The sequence below is a fragment of the Anser cygnoides genome, chromosome 16, assembly GCF_040182565.1.
Source record: "Anser cygnoides isolate HZ-2024a breed goose chromosome 16, Taihu_goose_T2T_genome, whole genome shotgun sequence".
NCBI lineage: Eukaryota > Metazoa > Chordata > Aves > Anseriformes > Anatidae > Anser > Anser cygnoides.
In genome coordinates, this window is record NC_089888.1 from 12,998,867 (window position 1) to 13,016,165 (window position 17,299).

Genomic DNA, 17,299 nt, shown 5'->3' on the forward strand with positions numbered 1-17,299 from the left:
TCCTCCTGGATTGCTATTTCACAGCTACCCCACAGGAGCATCCAGAGAGGAACTTTATCTGAAGCTGTAATGTGAAAGTTGTCTAGCTCATGTAGACTCCAGGTACATCCATCCCTCTTGAGGCACAAGGCAAATTCTGCTGGAGTTCACAGACTGCTGCCATTTGCTGTGCTAACTCATTCCACCAATGAAACTGGAGCCAAGAAGTGTGATTGTATTTTTATTGTCTTATTGATTAAATGAATTTTAAATACAGAATTAAAAATTTGTAAAAAAAAAAAAAGTTATTAAAAGCCAACATCCAGAAGCAGGTTGCACATCAGTGACTGTTCAAAATTCATACTTGTTCTTTGGTACAAAGTTTGGGGAAAAAATTAAAAAGTACAGCCATCATTTGGAAAGAGGGTTTTTTTTCAACATTACCTTTCATATTTGAGAACTGATATTTGTCACGTGAGATCCTCCAAGCCTGTTTTTCACAGCACTGATTCACACTGTTTGGTGTTCAAAAAAAGACAAAACATTCTCATTCGTAGAAACTGTGATGTAGCATTCTTTGCCCAATACATTAAAAAAAATCTAGCGCACAACTGGTGGAGAAAAATGCAATGTTTTTTGATTTGTAGAGATGCAATTTAGCTTACAAAGCACCTTTGAACTGGAACAGATTCTTCAGTCTTTCCTACAAACACTTTGGTGAGTTAGGTATTTCTCAGAGAATGACATCTCTGGCGTTTGCCCTTCGCTAAGCTTCATCACTGCAACAAAGATTTCCAGAAGTGATGAGTGAATAGGTACCTTTGATTTTTAATGCCCAATTTTAAAGCAGCTTGATCTTTTAAGAGACGCAGAGCACCCATCCTAAAGGGCAACAATTAGGCCCTGGTAGGCACAATTTAAAGCCCTATAAAAAAAAGTTATCTCCAGAGGTCTTGTTGCTGGGGTTCTGGGTTGATTTCCCCCCCCACACACACACCATTATAGGTTCTTAAAAAGATAGCTATGAAGATAACCCCTTGAATCAGTGCATCTGCAACATCTCAACCAAAAAGAAGTATACTAATATATGCATAATTTCACGACTTCAGCATCACTCATACCATATTCACAGCAGGTTAGAAAGAATACAGACTAGGTCTCACCTGCTTCTCAAGGATCTTATTTCACCAAGAGAATTTAACCACGCAGACAGACTAGAGAATGAAGTGCTCTTACAATACAAATAAGGACTTTGAGAAAATGAATAGGAATAGCCAAACAAAGGGGGTAGGGTGGGCACAACAAGGGAGGGGAAGGAAAGTTCAGGCTGCAGTGGAAATGAATTCAGTTAAACATCAGAAATAATACTGGAGAGCTTGTCACTAGTGCAGCTAGGACTTGGCAAATGAAATACTTTGAGTATACACTTGCAGGGCAGCCCTGCTTCTGCCACATGAATAAATATCCAACAGTGTTTAAAAACAGTATAAAAAAATGTCAGGATTTTCAGAAGGTGCATGTTCCACCACCTGTAACTGCATAGTAGGTTCCCTCATGTGAGGTATTTCAGCATCACTGCAAAAGAAAACAATATTTCTGCACTCCTCTTCCACAAGTGAAGTCTCATTTGAACTGAGGTCAGATGATGATTACGTAATAATGCATGGTGCAAGTGCTCCACTCTCCCCTTGACTCTTCAGACCACAGCCACCATGCTCTGCAGGATGAAAACGTGTGGTCGGAGTGGTAAAGGGCTCAATTTAGTACCCACTGTAGTGACCAGACAGATATAGGCACAGACCTCTTATTTGAGCCACTGCACATCTTAGGGTTCTTGTTTCGTTTTAACAGTCATGTTCACACAGAGCCTTCCAGGTCAGATTACTAACCTCAAATTCACTTCAGAGTATTTCCTTGGTTAACTGCTGACACGTAGGTTTTCCAGCAAAATAAATGCCTCTATTTTTTTCTTGTGTTGCATGTATGTTTTTCATTGTAGCCATTAAATACAAGATGTCAGCTTCGCGTCCCATCTGGCCTTTTTGGAAGCATCCCTTTTCATTCTTCAAAGAAAGTAACAGCATCTTATTACTGAAACCCAGGATCACAGCTTCTTCTGGTAACGTGCAACAGTCAATAGTGGATCTTACCAAGAGGATTAGTACCGCTGTAGCATGTAACTCTCTCTCCTCCAAAATGTGGATGTGATCAAAGGACAGCAAATCCAGAAGAAAAACGTGTTCTACCAACTTCAAGAGATGTTTCTCGTCTTACATCCCCCATCTTTGTTGTATAATTGCTGTAGCTTTGCAGGGTGTTTTGGGGGGCTTTTTATTTCATTTAAGAACAATCATATCCCTGCAAATTCGGCTACGTAAGGATAATTGGTGCTGTTTATCAACTCCCCTGTTTACATGTGGGCTATTGTACTCACAGCCAGCTGTCATGGAAGTAGTAAATAAAACTTTTTTCCTTCAAAGACACAAGCATTGTCCAGTCTGTGACTATACTGGGAACATCTCCATGGCTTTCTCTTGCCTTCCAAAAGCTTCAACCAAACTTTGTTTTGTTCATGTTCTCTTAGAACATCCGAGGATACGATGGGTTTTGCTTAATTATCCACTCAGCATGTGGATTGATATGATACAAGTCTAAGAGGTAAGTGTCTGGGTCCAGACAATGTTCACCTATTCAGAACAAGAAATTCAGAAAAAAAACATTTCTTATATTCTTAGTCCCATAGTTACTACTTTCCCCCTAAAGACTGGTACTTGTCCACATTCATATCAACACTACAACCATTCAGAAGCGGCTAGACAAATCTGAAAGAGTTCTAGTTCTTTATGTTAAAATGAATGTGTATTTCTTAAAACCACATTAAGGCTGAGCTTCAACTGCGGAAAGGTAATCTAACTTTCATACCCAATAACCTTAGCTCTTGAAAAGCATTTCGAAATGCATTTTGAAATATGTTAGTGATCAAATCCAGTAGCTAGACCAAGTTGTATTTGATATGACGGATTTTTCCTTCTACAGATGCCATTATGAGAAATACTGAGAGAAAATTAAATCACTCCAGTAGACAACGATCTTCAGAACCAGTTGCAACAGGACATAAGAATTCCTTTCCATTTTCAGACCCCCCAGTCTGCTGTTACATTATTTAGATTTCCTTTCCGTCTGATGGCACCACCCTATTGATAGAGGAAAGCTCTGACAGTTGCTGTTTGCTGTTGGTGCGGTTAACCCACATTTCTTCACTTGCCTTTTAATTTCTGGAGCCCCCTCCAAATCGCCTAATCATGATGTCTCCCTTCTATTGCAAGTTAGACATAAAAACTGGGTATCAAAGTTATTTTCAGTTACCACCCAGACTTACCAATATTGCCTCCCACTTCATACAGGAGCAAGCTTGTGCACTCCGTTGAGTTGTTACTATAGAAAGGAAAGACACACTGAAGTTAACATAGCTCCGTGAAGGGCAGGTTAGGTAGTTCAGTCATGTTTCTTCCAAAGGAATCATTCACAGTGCAGAAGTCAGCAATGGTCAAGGAAGCTACAACGCTGTATAGTACAGCAACCTTGCTGATTCTCCTGAACTATGTGGTTATTGGAAATGACACCCAAAATTGTGCAAAGAACAAGGCAGATATTCCTTACTTGTAATGAGAAGCGCACTGTATACAAACACTTCAACAGAAAAACAAAAGGCATAAATACCAACTCTCATTGTCAGCATTCCTCTACAGTCAACAGCCTGTCCAAGAGAAGCTCATCTGCAGGAAGACTTCAGAGGCTGCAGGAGCTTGACTGAGATACTAGTTCCCAGCTGACCCATACTCAGCCAACTCCCCATCCACCTTCTTGGTCTGGGCATCTCCTGCCCATGGACACAGTCAGGAGATGCACTAACATTTCACCTGTTGAATACTGCATACATGCCTGTGGGGTTAGGGAATTGTTTTGTTCATTTTGGGGATTACTTCAGCAATCCATCATTGGAGCATAGGAGGGAACTGTAGAGCTTATTTTAGGAAACCCCTACATGAACCTATGCACATTGGAAACACTGGTTCCAGGCAAGCAGCTCACACAGGTGATGCTTTTCTCCAGGAGAGCTAGAGAAGGTTTATTTTGCATGGTCAATGTTATTCCACCACTTCCCTTTCTCTCCAGCAAGGCTTTGCACATACTGTTGTAGTTCATTTGCCTTCCAGCAGATGAGGGGACCACCACCCTCCTGCCAGCCTGAGCACAGTGACGGAATCACCCAGCTGAACTACTATTTCTCTGCCCCACCCAGCACACCATTCCCAAAATCTAGAATGGAAAAGCAGAGAGCAGTTTCTAACAGTTCCCTGCTGCACCAGAAGACAGAAAACATAGTGACTAGACCACCTGCTTTTTTTTTTTTTTCCCCCCCCCCCCAAATAAGCAGAGAAAAAGCACTTACCACTTGAGGAGGTTGACTGTGTTAACAATATTCCAGCCATTCTGGCACAAGTTCTTCTGAAACTGCCTCAAGACATCAGCAACTCTGGTTGCATTGTTCAAATGCACCTCTAGTGAATCCTTCAGGAGAAGTGAAGCATGGACTTTCACAACCTTGGAAGGCTGAACAAGAAAAGCAGAAGAAAAAAGAATAAAGCACTTCAAGAAAGACTTTGTTATCAGCTAAAACATCAAGTTTCAAACTAGATTGGAGAATGTGAAGAATTAAATTTACCCAGCCAGGTATTCATAGAATTTATTTTTCTTATTCCACATACTAGCAAATGGAAGCTTATAAAAGCATCAAAGTGAGCATTATAAACAAATTATCTGTGCATCAGTGTTGTGATTGTGGAGAAAAACACTGGTCTCGATCAGTGTGTGCTGGTGCTCTCTGCTGTTCAAATACAGTACTGGCACTTGCAGGTTTTGATGAAATTGGGATTTGGCAGAATAAATTCAGAAGAAGTGTTTTTCCACTAGCATGATGGACTTCTCTAGAATTCATTTAAAAAACAGGAATATGGAATAATATTCCAACAGGAATAATGTTTAGACAACTGAACAGTCTTACACGGACGACTGAATTTTAGAACAAAAGATAATTTCAAAAAAGAAGCACTGAGCTATTACAGAAGAGAATCTGAGTGCTGTTTTGTCAACTGTTCTCATTAACGCTTTCATGAGCCAATTTTTCAGAATTTTTATGCAGAACAAAGAACCATTCTAACTGAGTCTAAACCGAAGCATGTTAATTTTGCAATTCTAGTTCTGCAGAAACAGTGCTACACACCACTAGGAAGCACTGTTAGCACAATCCTAAGTATTCAGTCATCTTTTGGGCTGCCTAAATTGTAGTTATCCTTTCTGAAACCTTTTGAGAGTGACACGCATACGTAACCAGACAAATTTTAGGTGCACATCTCAGTAGCCCAACTGGTACAGAAAGATGGGGGATGTACTGGCTTATGAGAATAAAATCTCTTCTTCAGGTATGCAGATTTAAGCTCTCCATGTGTTACTCCTACCTGCAGGCTTCATTTTGCTCATGTCCTTAGATTATCCCAGCATCACCACCACTGCTATGTGATACCTAAAATCCAGCACTGTGTAATGTAACCTACCTGCTACAGACCTACATTAATTAATTAACCATGGTAACCAAAAAGCAGAATGACTGCAGCTTTGATACTCAGATGGGTCCGGTAGCAACATCTGTTTAAAAGTCTCAGCCAGCACCAACACAACAGGTGAAATAGAGAAGTTTCACCTCTCTCCTTCACTTTGTCCCATACAGATCAGCAGCATTACACTGCAAGATGACTGAAAACGTACTTTCACATTACTGTAGTAGTCTAAATTTTTTTGCTTTAAGTTTACTAAAAGAATTCTGACTTGATCCTGGCAGGCATGTCTGTCTAAACACATGGGACACCTAAAGCTATGTAAATTCTGTTCATGTGAGGTTAAATCCAGCATTTCTGCTCCTGGTCTCTTCCCCTTTCTCCTGTGAACATATAACATCTTAACAGTATTTTGTAGTTTCAGATTTAATCAATACGCTTGCTGTTAGGGTCATCTGTTGCCACAATCTGGCTAGTAGAGTGTGGGATGCTGCAGACTGTTCTCCCTCTCACTCTGTAAAAAGCATCACTCTTTAGACTTTTTCAAGTTCTCATGAAAATACTATAATGGGAATGTATTTGGCACTTGTGAAAGAGACCAGTTCTATCTCACCTCTGCCTGGTTCTTTTCCACCTTGTCTTTATCAGCATGAATCTTCCGCAACAAGTTTTTTATCCGTTTGTCACAGAACTGGTACCTTTTACTATTGCTCTCGTTGAGTTTTCTCACTTGAGCTACCAGAAAAGAGGAGACCTGGGCAGGGAAGAAGGGGGAAAATAGGAATCAAAACAAATCAAGAAGAGGTGAGGATACAGTTTAGAAACCCAAATATCGCTTTATGAAGCCTCTTAAGCAGATGAAATATCTATATACCTTCAAAACAGGTAATCTTGGAATTCAGACAGAAGCTTTGCCAACAATCAACTCGTCTGAAATTTCCAAGACTATCCCATTCCCTACCCCAGTTCCATCCAGACCAAGGCACTGCTATACCATACTGCAAAACACCTGTGCAACTTACTGTCCAGAGCAAATCCTGATAGTGGATCATCATCCGCACAACATCAGCTGCCCCCTCTGCTAGCTGTTTCTCCTTCCCTTCGGGGATCTTGTTCGGCAGGCCTTTGTGCATGAACAGGTTTGGCGCCATGACTGTGGAAACGTTCCAGAGATTCATTTTGTTGTTGTTCTCCCTGGCAACCACTTTGCTGAGAAATTCAAGTAGAGCCTGAAGAGAGGGAAAGAGACTTAAGATATTAATTCCTAATAGTACTCAAGAAACTAGAGTGACAATTGCTGGAGAGATCATCTAATCAGCACCTTTTCTAGATATTCATGAGAAAATCCAACTCTCTAGTCAGGAAGTACAGTGGCCAAGTTCTAATAATAGAATAGCAACAAATAACTACACCAAGCAGGGAGATGGTTTATCCAGCATTCATGAATCAGAAGAGACAGTATGTGTAGGAAATAGGTAAGTTCTTATTTCTGGACTGGTGGCAATTTACAAACTCCAGTTCTAAAAGTTACAGAATCCAAAGCCAACCCTCTTTTCCCCCAGGATCCCCCAAATCTATTCGCAGATGTCGAAAATGAAACCCTTTGGATCTATTTTGCCTCACACCTTCAACAAAATTGATGAATTTCTCCCATATATATTGTCTATGGGTGCACTAAGATGAGACCTATACATCTTCCACTCCATAGTGGAGTGCTTTACTACACTGAAAAGAAAGAACGTTTCTGAAAATGGTGTAAAAATCCCCCTAAGACCACATGGATTCCTACTGCTCTTGCATTTGTACCCAAAAGGCAGCCTGTGCTTACAGCTTACATTCACTTCCCAGCCTGTAGATTTGCTTACTCCCCTCCATCACGCGTTTCTATGCTCAAGTCAGTGAAGTAAAACCTCCTAATCATCCGTTATTTACACTCCCCTTTACAAAAGCTGATAGAGTTCCTTGAACAAAAATGTTGAATGAGAACATGTTTTTCCAGTTAAATCACGAACAGGTAGACTTACCTTTAGTGTGTTTCTGTTAGGCTCAGGCAGGATCAGGATCAGAAGGTTCAGAGCTTGCAGTCTTTGCTTCAGGTCTGGAATATCTAGAAAGGGAAAGACAGGTTCAGGCTTCTGACACCATTCTTTTTAAGAATGGAAATTGTGTTCTCAAGTCACGTAGATTGAGAGCAGGGCTAAGGCAATTCCTTTTTGTAGCATTTGTATCTGTAAAACAAGGTCTCAAATCCTAGAAGTAAATCAAGCTCATACAGCCTTTATGAAGTGAATCACTTTTGTTCCAGATGACTGATTTTTTTTTTTTTTTGAAGACTTGCTGGTATTATGTGTACTCTAGTAGACCCCACCACCTACTTCTTGTCCAAAAAAAAAGTTGCACACACAGTTAGCTTAAAACATTCAAGTCACCTATTGAGGCACAAACCTCAGAATAAGACACACTGTCTTACACTGCTGCAGACGGTCCAAGACCATGCACTCTGGCCAGTTGCCACAGCTCAGTCTGCACGTACTTTTCTTTTTTAAATTAGGTTCTCCTAATTCACATAGTAACCTTGCAGCCTCAAATGTAGTAACATAACTTATTCAGGACAGTGTTCCTACACAAAGATTTTGTGTACAACCAAGAACTAGCGACTAAGACATCGAAGCTGTGCATAATAGTATATATAACACCCAGCAAACTGAGTTTGACCATCTATAGCGAGTATCATGCTCTGTATTCCCAGGAAATCCACTTGCTAACAAGAGACTTGACAGGAGAGCCCAGGACTAGAAAAGTACAAACCAGCAAACTGACACTAAACAGCCCAAAGAGGGACTCACTTTGTACAGCAGCAAAAGCAGGAAGATACTCTGCTGTCAGCAGCGGGGCAGGCAGCTCTCTTATGAATCTTTTCAGTAGCCCAGATACATCATTCTGGTGGACTTCATCCCAGCGGAAAAGGCCGGTATAGAAGTCCCTTTTCTAGCTTCTGTTCCAGACTCTATATAAAAAAAAAAAAAAAAGATGGAATTTATTACATGCTTCAGTAAGCAAATACAATGGAAATTCTATAGCTGAACCCTAGGTCAACCCATCAAGTCAAAAGACCACAGATACCCTCAACGACAGACATTCCCAGATCTCCCAGTAATGGACATTTCTAATTGTACAGGGAAGGGAGACAACTCAAATTAGACCTTATTTCAAGACTTGCTTCAGCAACATGCTCCCTGATCACTACCAATATTTTCAAAGGTAAAGAGCTCATACCTTGATTCTAGTCTGGGACCCAGAAACTCTCAAAATGCCCTCTGTCTCAAGTCCTCTCTTTTCCAAACAAGATAGCAGCTATTAAAAGGGGAAAAAAGAAAGCTCTTAGGTACAGAGGGTGAGAAGTCAGCCCTTCCTTATCACAAGCCTCAAAGGCTTCCCAGCTTCGAGGAGCAGAAGCATGAATGAAATCAAGAAAACTTACTGCCTGGAGTAACAGAGGGACCTTAGTGTTGGGAAGCAGTTTTTGGTCGTTTTCCAGCAGAGTGTTGAGTGGAACTCCAAAGAGTCTTTTCTCTACAACAGAAACATGTTTTAAGTCTGTACCACTGTTAATACTGGTGTCAGGGATACTTCCAGCACTACAGACTAAGACAGCACATTTTATAAGTTCTGGAGAAAAAGAGAAGAACAGGTAATAGGACAAATGTACACGATAGATGTAAAGGTGGTAGTAGGTCTTGGTATCATAACCCAGTGATTCCAGAAGAAATAGATTAATGCAAAAACACTTGTCACAAGGTTTCTTATCAAAGACCTTCTTTGTTCTACCACTCGAAAACCAAATTCGTAAGAAGATCTCAACTAAAAAAGGCGGGGGGACACAAAATGAGGGGAGAGAAAAACAAACAAAAATCAAGAAAACATACTAACCTGTTGTTTTCAGTTTTGCTGCCTTATTTCTCTTCAGCTCAAAGCCTAGAACATCACAAAGAGCTGTTAGTTCAATAAGGGCCAGCGTGGGGATCTTCTTCATGTCCTGAGCAGATAGATCTCCAACCCTGGTCACTCCCAGTCTGCCCTTGTGGATTTTAAATTTCTAAAGGAAAACACACACACACAAAAGGTTCAGTACAAGCTACTCTACTGATCCTAGTGATTATGAAGTTCTGTTGCATTTTTATCATTCTTTATCACTAACTAAGCATTTATGCATTCTCCTATTTTTAACACTAGGCAAATAAACAAAACTACTACTTCTACTCAATTCATAGTTCAATATTTCCCTTTTTCAGCATTACTCTCCAAATATACTGGAGATCCCAGTTTTCTAAATTAAAGAAAGCCTGATACCCATCCTAATCTACATGAACTTTGGAAGCAGTCCAGTACATTTTCAGAGAAGAAACTGTTAGCATTACAAGCAAGAAAGTCCAGTTATTCTTTTTTTTCAGTGGCAACAATCCAGATCCACATCCAAATTGCTACAGATTCACACACAAGTACTATTTCTTTTGACCCCCCACTACACAACAGTTATCCTTGTCCACCACTACAAGGATATTACCCATCCAAAAACCCCTGCCTAGTACAGGCCTGTTACAACACTATCTATGGAGGACGTTTCCAAGAGTTGATCATACAATTGAATCAAATGTCTTGCACCCATCTAGGCAAGAAGAAAAGCTAATTAAGCTCTAACATGAAAAATTCTTCCTATGCTCACAGTTAGGGCATTTCCATCCTTTATTCTCCTGGATTCAGACAGGAACGATCCTTTGAGCAGGACAGCTGCTTGCTCCGAGTAGGCAATGTCCATGTTGAACACCTCCTCTTTTCCAGAGTTTCGAACTGTGCAGGAGTAATCCTGGGTTTCTGCTACAGAGGAGAAAACACCTTGAATTTCAGAAAGCTAAAAGGGTGAAGCTTAGAAAACAAGTGCATTAAAACTGCCATTTAAGACATGTTTGGAGTCAACTGCCTTTGGGAAAGAGAAAAAGGATCACATTAGCATTTGAAAAGAGTGCTGTCAGAGCACAGTGAGCCTAGCTTAAAGCCTTAACATTACAACTATGAACACCAGGTCAGTAGTAAGATGTGAACATGGCCTTAAATTAAAGGACATACATGTGGCTAACTTCTCTTTATGCAACTGTGTATAGTGCTTATAGGATTTCACTATATGATCTTTGTTTTTTTAATTGCTTTCTTGAAGATTGAAGGTTATCACTGAGTGCTAATTCCTAACAACAGTAGGCCCTTGAAAAGTTTACTAAATTCAGCAAATTTTGTAAGCTTGCATTTAAAAGAAAAAAAAACCACACACAAATAAGGCCTTACTTAATAGTAACAGCTAGTATTGGAGATAGAGCTGCTCAAGTTCAGAGTCCAGATTTGCCTAACTTCCCTTTCAGTTCCAGCCCCACTTCAGATCCTACACCCCATTTCCAATCCTACTGTACATTTGAAAATTCCTCCTTACGTTTCTGAACATTTGAAGTCCGTAGATTGTGCCACAACTGATCTGGGCTGGACTCCTCTTTCTCTGCTACTGTCTCCTGAAAAGTAAATGAAAACACTCTTACTTACACAAAGCAGAACAGAAGTCATTACAATGACACCCTGATTTTGGTAGAAAACCAAAACAAAACCAAAAAAAACAACAAAGAACACCTGACATTGCTTGCTACTCTGAGAAAATGCTGCTGAAGGTCAGGACACTAAGACTGTTCTGAAACTAAGAATTATTAAACGAATAACAATTAGGGGATTTGACAGGCAGGTGAAAAACAGACAACTTTCACGGATGGTATTTATGATGAATTTCCACACCATGAAAGCAAGACTTACTTCCTCACGATCAGCAGCCAATTTCTTTTTTGTTTATACATTGAGGGGCTAACAAACCGTGTACCGAGCAAACTGCACAGGATCTAGCCACACACCAGCACCTAAAAGCTTCCCATTGCAACCTTTATGGTAACCTGCCTCTTCAGGTCTAGAAAAAGAAGTGCATCTTTAAAGTATAAAGAGACATTTAGCAGCCAATTCTACTAATGAAAACCTTCCTCTTGCTAGAACTAGTCAGAATACAAGAAAGCATATTCTGTTACCAGAATTTAGCAACTTTCTGAGAACCTGTTCATGACATGGAGTTGTGGACAGATGAATGAAAGCTAAAAGGAACCTGTGCAAAGTCATTGCAGATGGACAGAAGTTAATCCGTACAGAAGATGTACTATATATTTAGAGTAGGCATACAACTGATGAGCTTACCATGAAAGCAGAACCACTCCATTTAACATCTGTAACTAATTCACACCAGAATGTCACTTTATCAGATTGGATTTAACTGCTCAGATTTTTAAGTGCAAATAAAAGAAACCTAGTGAGTGGGCACTTAAGGTTAAGAGCTAAAAATCTTCATTCCCATATGATAGAGCATACAACAGATTTCTATTTAATATGTAAGTTTAAAAACTTGCTGAATTTCAACTGAGGAACTTAAGAAGAACTTGCAGTTGGAATAAAATGTCACTGGAATAAAGAAAACACAAGAGGGCTCCAAATGATATCAGAGCTCCATGAGGCTGCAGTGCTGTAGGTGCTACACAAAGCGTTTCTTCCGACAGTCTCTAGGAAGATTATAGAACTGCAGGTTCTGTAGTAATTTCTCCTCAGTCCTGCAACCTGGATGCAGAAGTTCTGCAATCTCAGCTTCATTTCAGCTTAAAAGATGAAGCCACCTGTTTTGGAAATGGAAGCAGCCCTAGGTGCAGGAAGCTGAGGCTGCTACCACAGTACAACAAAACCTTTCGGGAGATTCCACTCAATCAACATACCCCAGAGCCGACCACTCCAAAAATGTCTCGAACATCACGCACGGGATGCTTGTTCTTCCTCCTCCGAGACCGGGAGTAGGTATCTAACCTTCGCTGCACAGCAGCGGCCTGGGTCTTCGTCAGGGTGGAGAGCAGCACCACGTTGTCGTTTTCTGAGGCATGGTCCTTGATGAGGTCTGACAGGCCCGCGTCCTGGAGCCACTCAGCTTCAGCTTCTCCCTCTGCAAGACAACAGACGAGAAGGGGGAGCAAAAAGAGAAAGAAGAGAAATATGAGTTCTTGAAACATCAGAAAATCAGAAGCCTGAGCCATTCCCTTTCCGGGGCGGCAATGACTGAGAGTTACATCTTTTGTGAGAAGCCCAGGCCACTCTTGAAGTCCTGTTCCCAGGTTAGCTGGCCGAGTACCAGGCTTGAGCCAGACAAAAGACAGCACTTCAGGCAGCTCTAACTGTCCACACACTCCTTTTTCCTCATCTAGGGTGAGGAGAAAAAGACTATGGAGATGTGTGTGCTACCAGGACCCTGGTAATACACGTGCTGGGCAGAAGGGGCACAATAGTGACTGTATGGCATTAGCACAAGGACTGCAAGAGGAACTGAACCCAGTGGGGGCTTTCACAGGATATGGGAGGAAAGGCAACTGTACTTGCTGAAGTCTGCCTTCACACGGACTATCCATGCAAAGGGGAGCTGTGGCAGCAGGCACAAGTACACCAGTACGGTGAGTCAGAGCGAACAGCACTGCCTCCCTGGGCACAGAGGGTCCTCTGACAGCATACAAAAGGTCTGTACGAAACCACATAACATCTAACACTGCGCATTTGGCTTTCATATAATTCCCGATCATTTGGCCATTTCTTTTAATTATTTATCCACATGCATGCCTCAGTATCAACTTTAAAAAAAATCCAGATACTAGTCTGATAGATTCAAATGTATTTTATTTAATACACTTGCAGAATTATTTGCATGCACTGTCACTGCTCCTTTACTGTATTATGTTTTTAAGTGGATTGCTACCCACACAGACATTAGACAACAGTGTTATTCTTGCTCTATGCATTCACTTATGGCTGTATCTACTCAAAACACCTCTAAAATTAAAGACCATTCCAGTTCCAAAGTAAAGTGTGACAAGCCTGGAGACAGTAACAGCAGCATTATTCAAACAGCTCAACTCCATGCACTTCAAACACGGAAGACAATTTTTCCCTTATAGGATGTGCCTTTTGTGCAAGTGGGAAAGTGCCCTGAGCACGGCAGTTACTTGAAATCCAAGGATGAAAGCAGCAATTTAGCAGCTGGCTTCAACTTTAATAGTGTGAACGCCAGAGAGCCTTTACCTTTTCAGTTTTAAGTACCATAATCATTCACTGCAGGCAACTCCAGCACAGCTCTACCTAAGGTTATACTGGGAAAAGAAATGGGAAAAGAAAAAAAAAAGAACGAAACTGAACTGACAAACGGAATAGTTCATTCCTATTCTTTTCTTTCTGATGCAGACTGGTATTTCTTATCTATCACAGCTGCTTGGGCAAAACTTCATTATTGTTGCATCAATAAAAGCCACACATATCGTCTTATGGGATTAAATCATTTAATTTTTCTGGAGAGACTACTGTTTTGTCACAGCACCTGAGAATGGAAGGAGCATGCTCCAAAGGCTGAGGAGTTTGCTGGAGTCACAATATCTGTTTGCAAGTTGCATGAAAACAGAACTCTATTCAGCATTACACCAGAGCAAATAGACCCGGACTTCTAGCAAACTGGCTAGCTCTCCTGCACTGATTTTGGGCACTTCTCATGTCCAGTTCTCCAAAAGCTTAGCAGTTAAAAGCATCCCCACTGGCACTGCTCACTTGGTTACAGCTACTCATGCGTGTGTAGGGTTGGGACTCAATCACATTTATGAATTCCCCGTATACAGCTATTTGTCCTACATCCGCGGTTTCACAGAAGCACAGCGTGCAAAAGACTTCTTTATTTTGTCCTTGGGAACTACAGGAAGTTAGTGTATTGCTTGCAAATTTTGAAAATATCCAAATCCAGTCATAACAGGAAACTAATCTAATACACAATACTAAGCAGAAGACCATGAATCGGACATCCGTTTAAGCCTACTGCTCCATCTGATGCCAAAGCAGCTCAGATGTTAATTTCTCAATTTAATATTTTTGGCCCAATTATGTTTACCAGTAACACAAAGGGAAAACAGTAAAATAGGTTATTTATGGGAAGAAGAGGAAAATCAGAGAGGAACAGGCCAGAATTGAGAAGTCCATAGCAGTCTGGCTGCAGATTTAAGCCTGGAGAGTTTTTAATATTTGCCTTGTGAGATCTGGACAAGCAACATTTGGGGAAGGAGGCACAAATGGGAATAGATATGCAAAACTAAAGAACACCAGTTGCAAGAACTTACTTGAAACATGAGCTAACCAAAACTAGTATTCATAATAATTATGTTTAGTTTCCAAAAAATGGAATGACAGCTGATATCGTAGGATATTTAGACAAAACATTATGTGCAACTTCCCACTTATTTTTCAGAGGAAGAGAAGAAACAGCCTTTGCAGACATTTCTCAGAGATGACTGCATGTTACGAGGATACTAACAGATATTTTAGTGCCACCACCACACACAATGCATACACCTGTTGTACCATGGGCTTTGGAGATAGCTGGAGCAAGCAGCTAGGAAAAAACCACACTACTCCTGTTGGAGAAAAAAGCCAGTTTTTGCCCCTTTCAACTGTGGGTGAGGCCGCAGGCATCAAACCCCAGCACCTTTCTGCTGACCCAGTTCTTCCCCAAGGTTACAGGCTGACCAGTTGTCCGTGGGAGGCCACGAGCAGCCTCCCATTTCGCCACCCCTCACGCGGGGCTCATCGCCTTCCAACTGGGTCAGCATTTTTGCGATGCCTTATCTGCATGAAGCCTCCACGCCGTCTCCGTGCCGTGATGGTTATCAGCGCTTCGTCACCGGCTCCAGACAGAGCTATTAACTGCTGCCCAAGCCCAGCTTCTCGGCCTTTATGCAAACAGCGGCAGTGCCTTTGGCCTGAAGCGGCCCAGCTGCGCGGCCACCTCACCTGGCTCCAGCTGGAGGCTGCAGAGACACGAAGCCAGGAGGCACCAGCCCAGCCTGGCCTCCTGCATTTAGGCCAGCCTCAAGTTTCCCCTCATTACTTACGCTTCGAGCACAAGGCTCGCCGACTGAACTCCTTCCCAGAAGGCACCCAGAGGCTGAGCACACCGCGCTGCCCTCCCCGGCCTGCCAGGAAGGCTTCACTACCAGGAGCGTTACTTCAAGTTTGTCTGGTTACAAGTGCCAATTAAGCAGTTAGCTACGAGATTAACGTGCAGCATTACAGGAAACTTTTCTTTATGTCCCTGCTTACACACAGCAATCAAATTGCCTCTAGCATATCAGTATTTCGGATATCCTAGACAGCCTTTCATCTAATGGCATGCCCTCTTTTCCAGTCTCCTCCCTGATGCAGTCAGTTTCTGAGTCACTTTTGTATCTCTTCCAGTTCTAAAACACAAGCTTAAATCTTTGATGCAGGGACACTGACAGTGGGCCTTGATGTTCAGTGTCTTGCCCATTATGGCCAGCACAGATTATCTTCCTGTCCTACTCTCCAGGGCCCCTTTATGAACCCAGCATAGTTATTTACCCTTCCCAAACATAGCATCACACCAGGACTTTCACTCAAACATTTCTCCATTACGCTCATATATCCTTCTCAGTATCAGGCCAAAACAACAGCTGTAGGCTGTGCAGGCTGCAATCCCATCATCCAGAATGGACACAAGAAATGTGTGACCGCCCAACTGTGGAACTGCTTGGTGCTCATCAGTCCTCCGAAACCCCAGGATATTTATTTTAATTCTCATGTCAAAAGGCAATTGGTACAGACTCCAATTATTCCAAAATCCTGGATAAAAATCAATGTTCTATAAAGCCCAGTTGAAACACCCCACATGCATAAAGTGATCTTTAAAAGAAAAGAAAATTAAAAGCAGTATCAGAAAAATCTTGTGTGGATGTACCCTTGTCATTCTCAGTGTTTATTATGGTTCCTTGAACAGAGAATCAGAGGGGGAAAGCCTGCCTTCCACAAAGGCAGCTCTTGTAAAAGCCACTATGATAAAGTCTCAGGACCACGTACACAAACAATCCTTCCTAAATGCTGTTAGCTGTCAAAGCATGCTTACCACACAGCTAGTGCACAAGGAATGAGGGCACCCACACTTAGTGGTGGCTGCTTTAAAAGGTCCGGAGCCGTGAATGAACTTCTCACCCATCTTCAGTCAGCTTTTTTTCAGAAGCTGAAACTAGGTGAGGCTAACACTCCTCTTCTGCGGGGAATTAACCATCACCCAGTGGAAAAAAAAAAAATCTCTATATAAATATAACTGTGACTTGCCAGGTAACATTCTAACCATATGCCATCATGCTTTTCAACCATTCAGGTGCATAAGAGAATTTTCAAAGACGAAAATCTTCCTTCCTCCCCTCACTCCCAACGTTTTTGGCAACCTACCCTCTTGTGCTTTGACATCTGCAAGGCTGCATTCCTCTTGCTCGGCTTCAGTGCTCTGTTTAATGTTCTCTACTTCCAGCCAAAAACTGTCCATTGACAAGTTGTCCAAAGAATCTATCCTGGAAGTGATGCCCTCTGACAACGGGCATGCCAAAGGACTCTTCGGAGGAAGCTGGCTCATTTTGCAAGGGCAATGTCTGGCACTGAGAGAGGAAGAGATAAGGAAGAGAGATTAAGCTACACATATTCAGGTATGGCATTCACAATACATCCTTTTTGATTAATGGCTGCAGTAAAAGCCAAACAGAGGTAAGTAC

The 17,299-nt window shown here is 41.6% G+C and overlaps 1 protein-coding gene across 1 annotated transcript in view; it reads right to left on the reverse strand.

The window, feature by feature from the left end:
• Positions 1 to 207: 207 nt before the first annotated feature.
• ARHGAP40 (Rho GTPase activating protein 40) overlaps positions 208 to 17,299 on the reverse strand; it is a 40,539-nt gene continuing 23,447 nt past the window's right edge. Inside the window, 15 exon segments of the mRNA XM_066978035.1 lie at positions 208 to 2,666; positions 3,359 to 3,414; positions 4,433 to 4,593; positions 6,208 to 6,348; positions 6,617 to 6,823; positions 7,619 to 7,701; positions 8,441 to 8,579; positions 8,581 to 8,601; positions 8,871 to 8,948; positions 9,076 to 9,167; positions 9,525 to 9,690; positions 10,318 to 10,466; positions 11,074 to 11,149; positions 12,434 to 12,654; positions 16,983 to 17,185. Of these exon segments, the coding sequence (XP_066834136.1) occupies positions 2,560 to 2,666; positions 3,359 to 3,414; positions 4,433 to 4,593; positions 6,208 to 6,348; positions 6,617 to 6,823; positions 7,619 to 7,701; positions 8,441 to 8,579; positions 8,581 to 8,601; positions 8,871 to 8,948; positions 9,076 to 9,167; positions 9,525 to 9,690; positions 10,318 to 10,466; positions 11,074 to 11,149; positions 12,434 to 12,654; positions 16,983 to 17,185 (1,900 nt within the window). The 3' untranslated portion in view covers positions 208 to 2,559.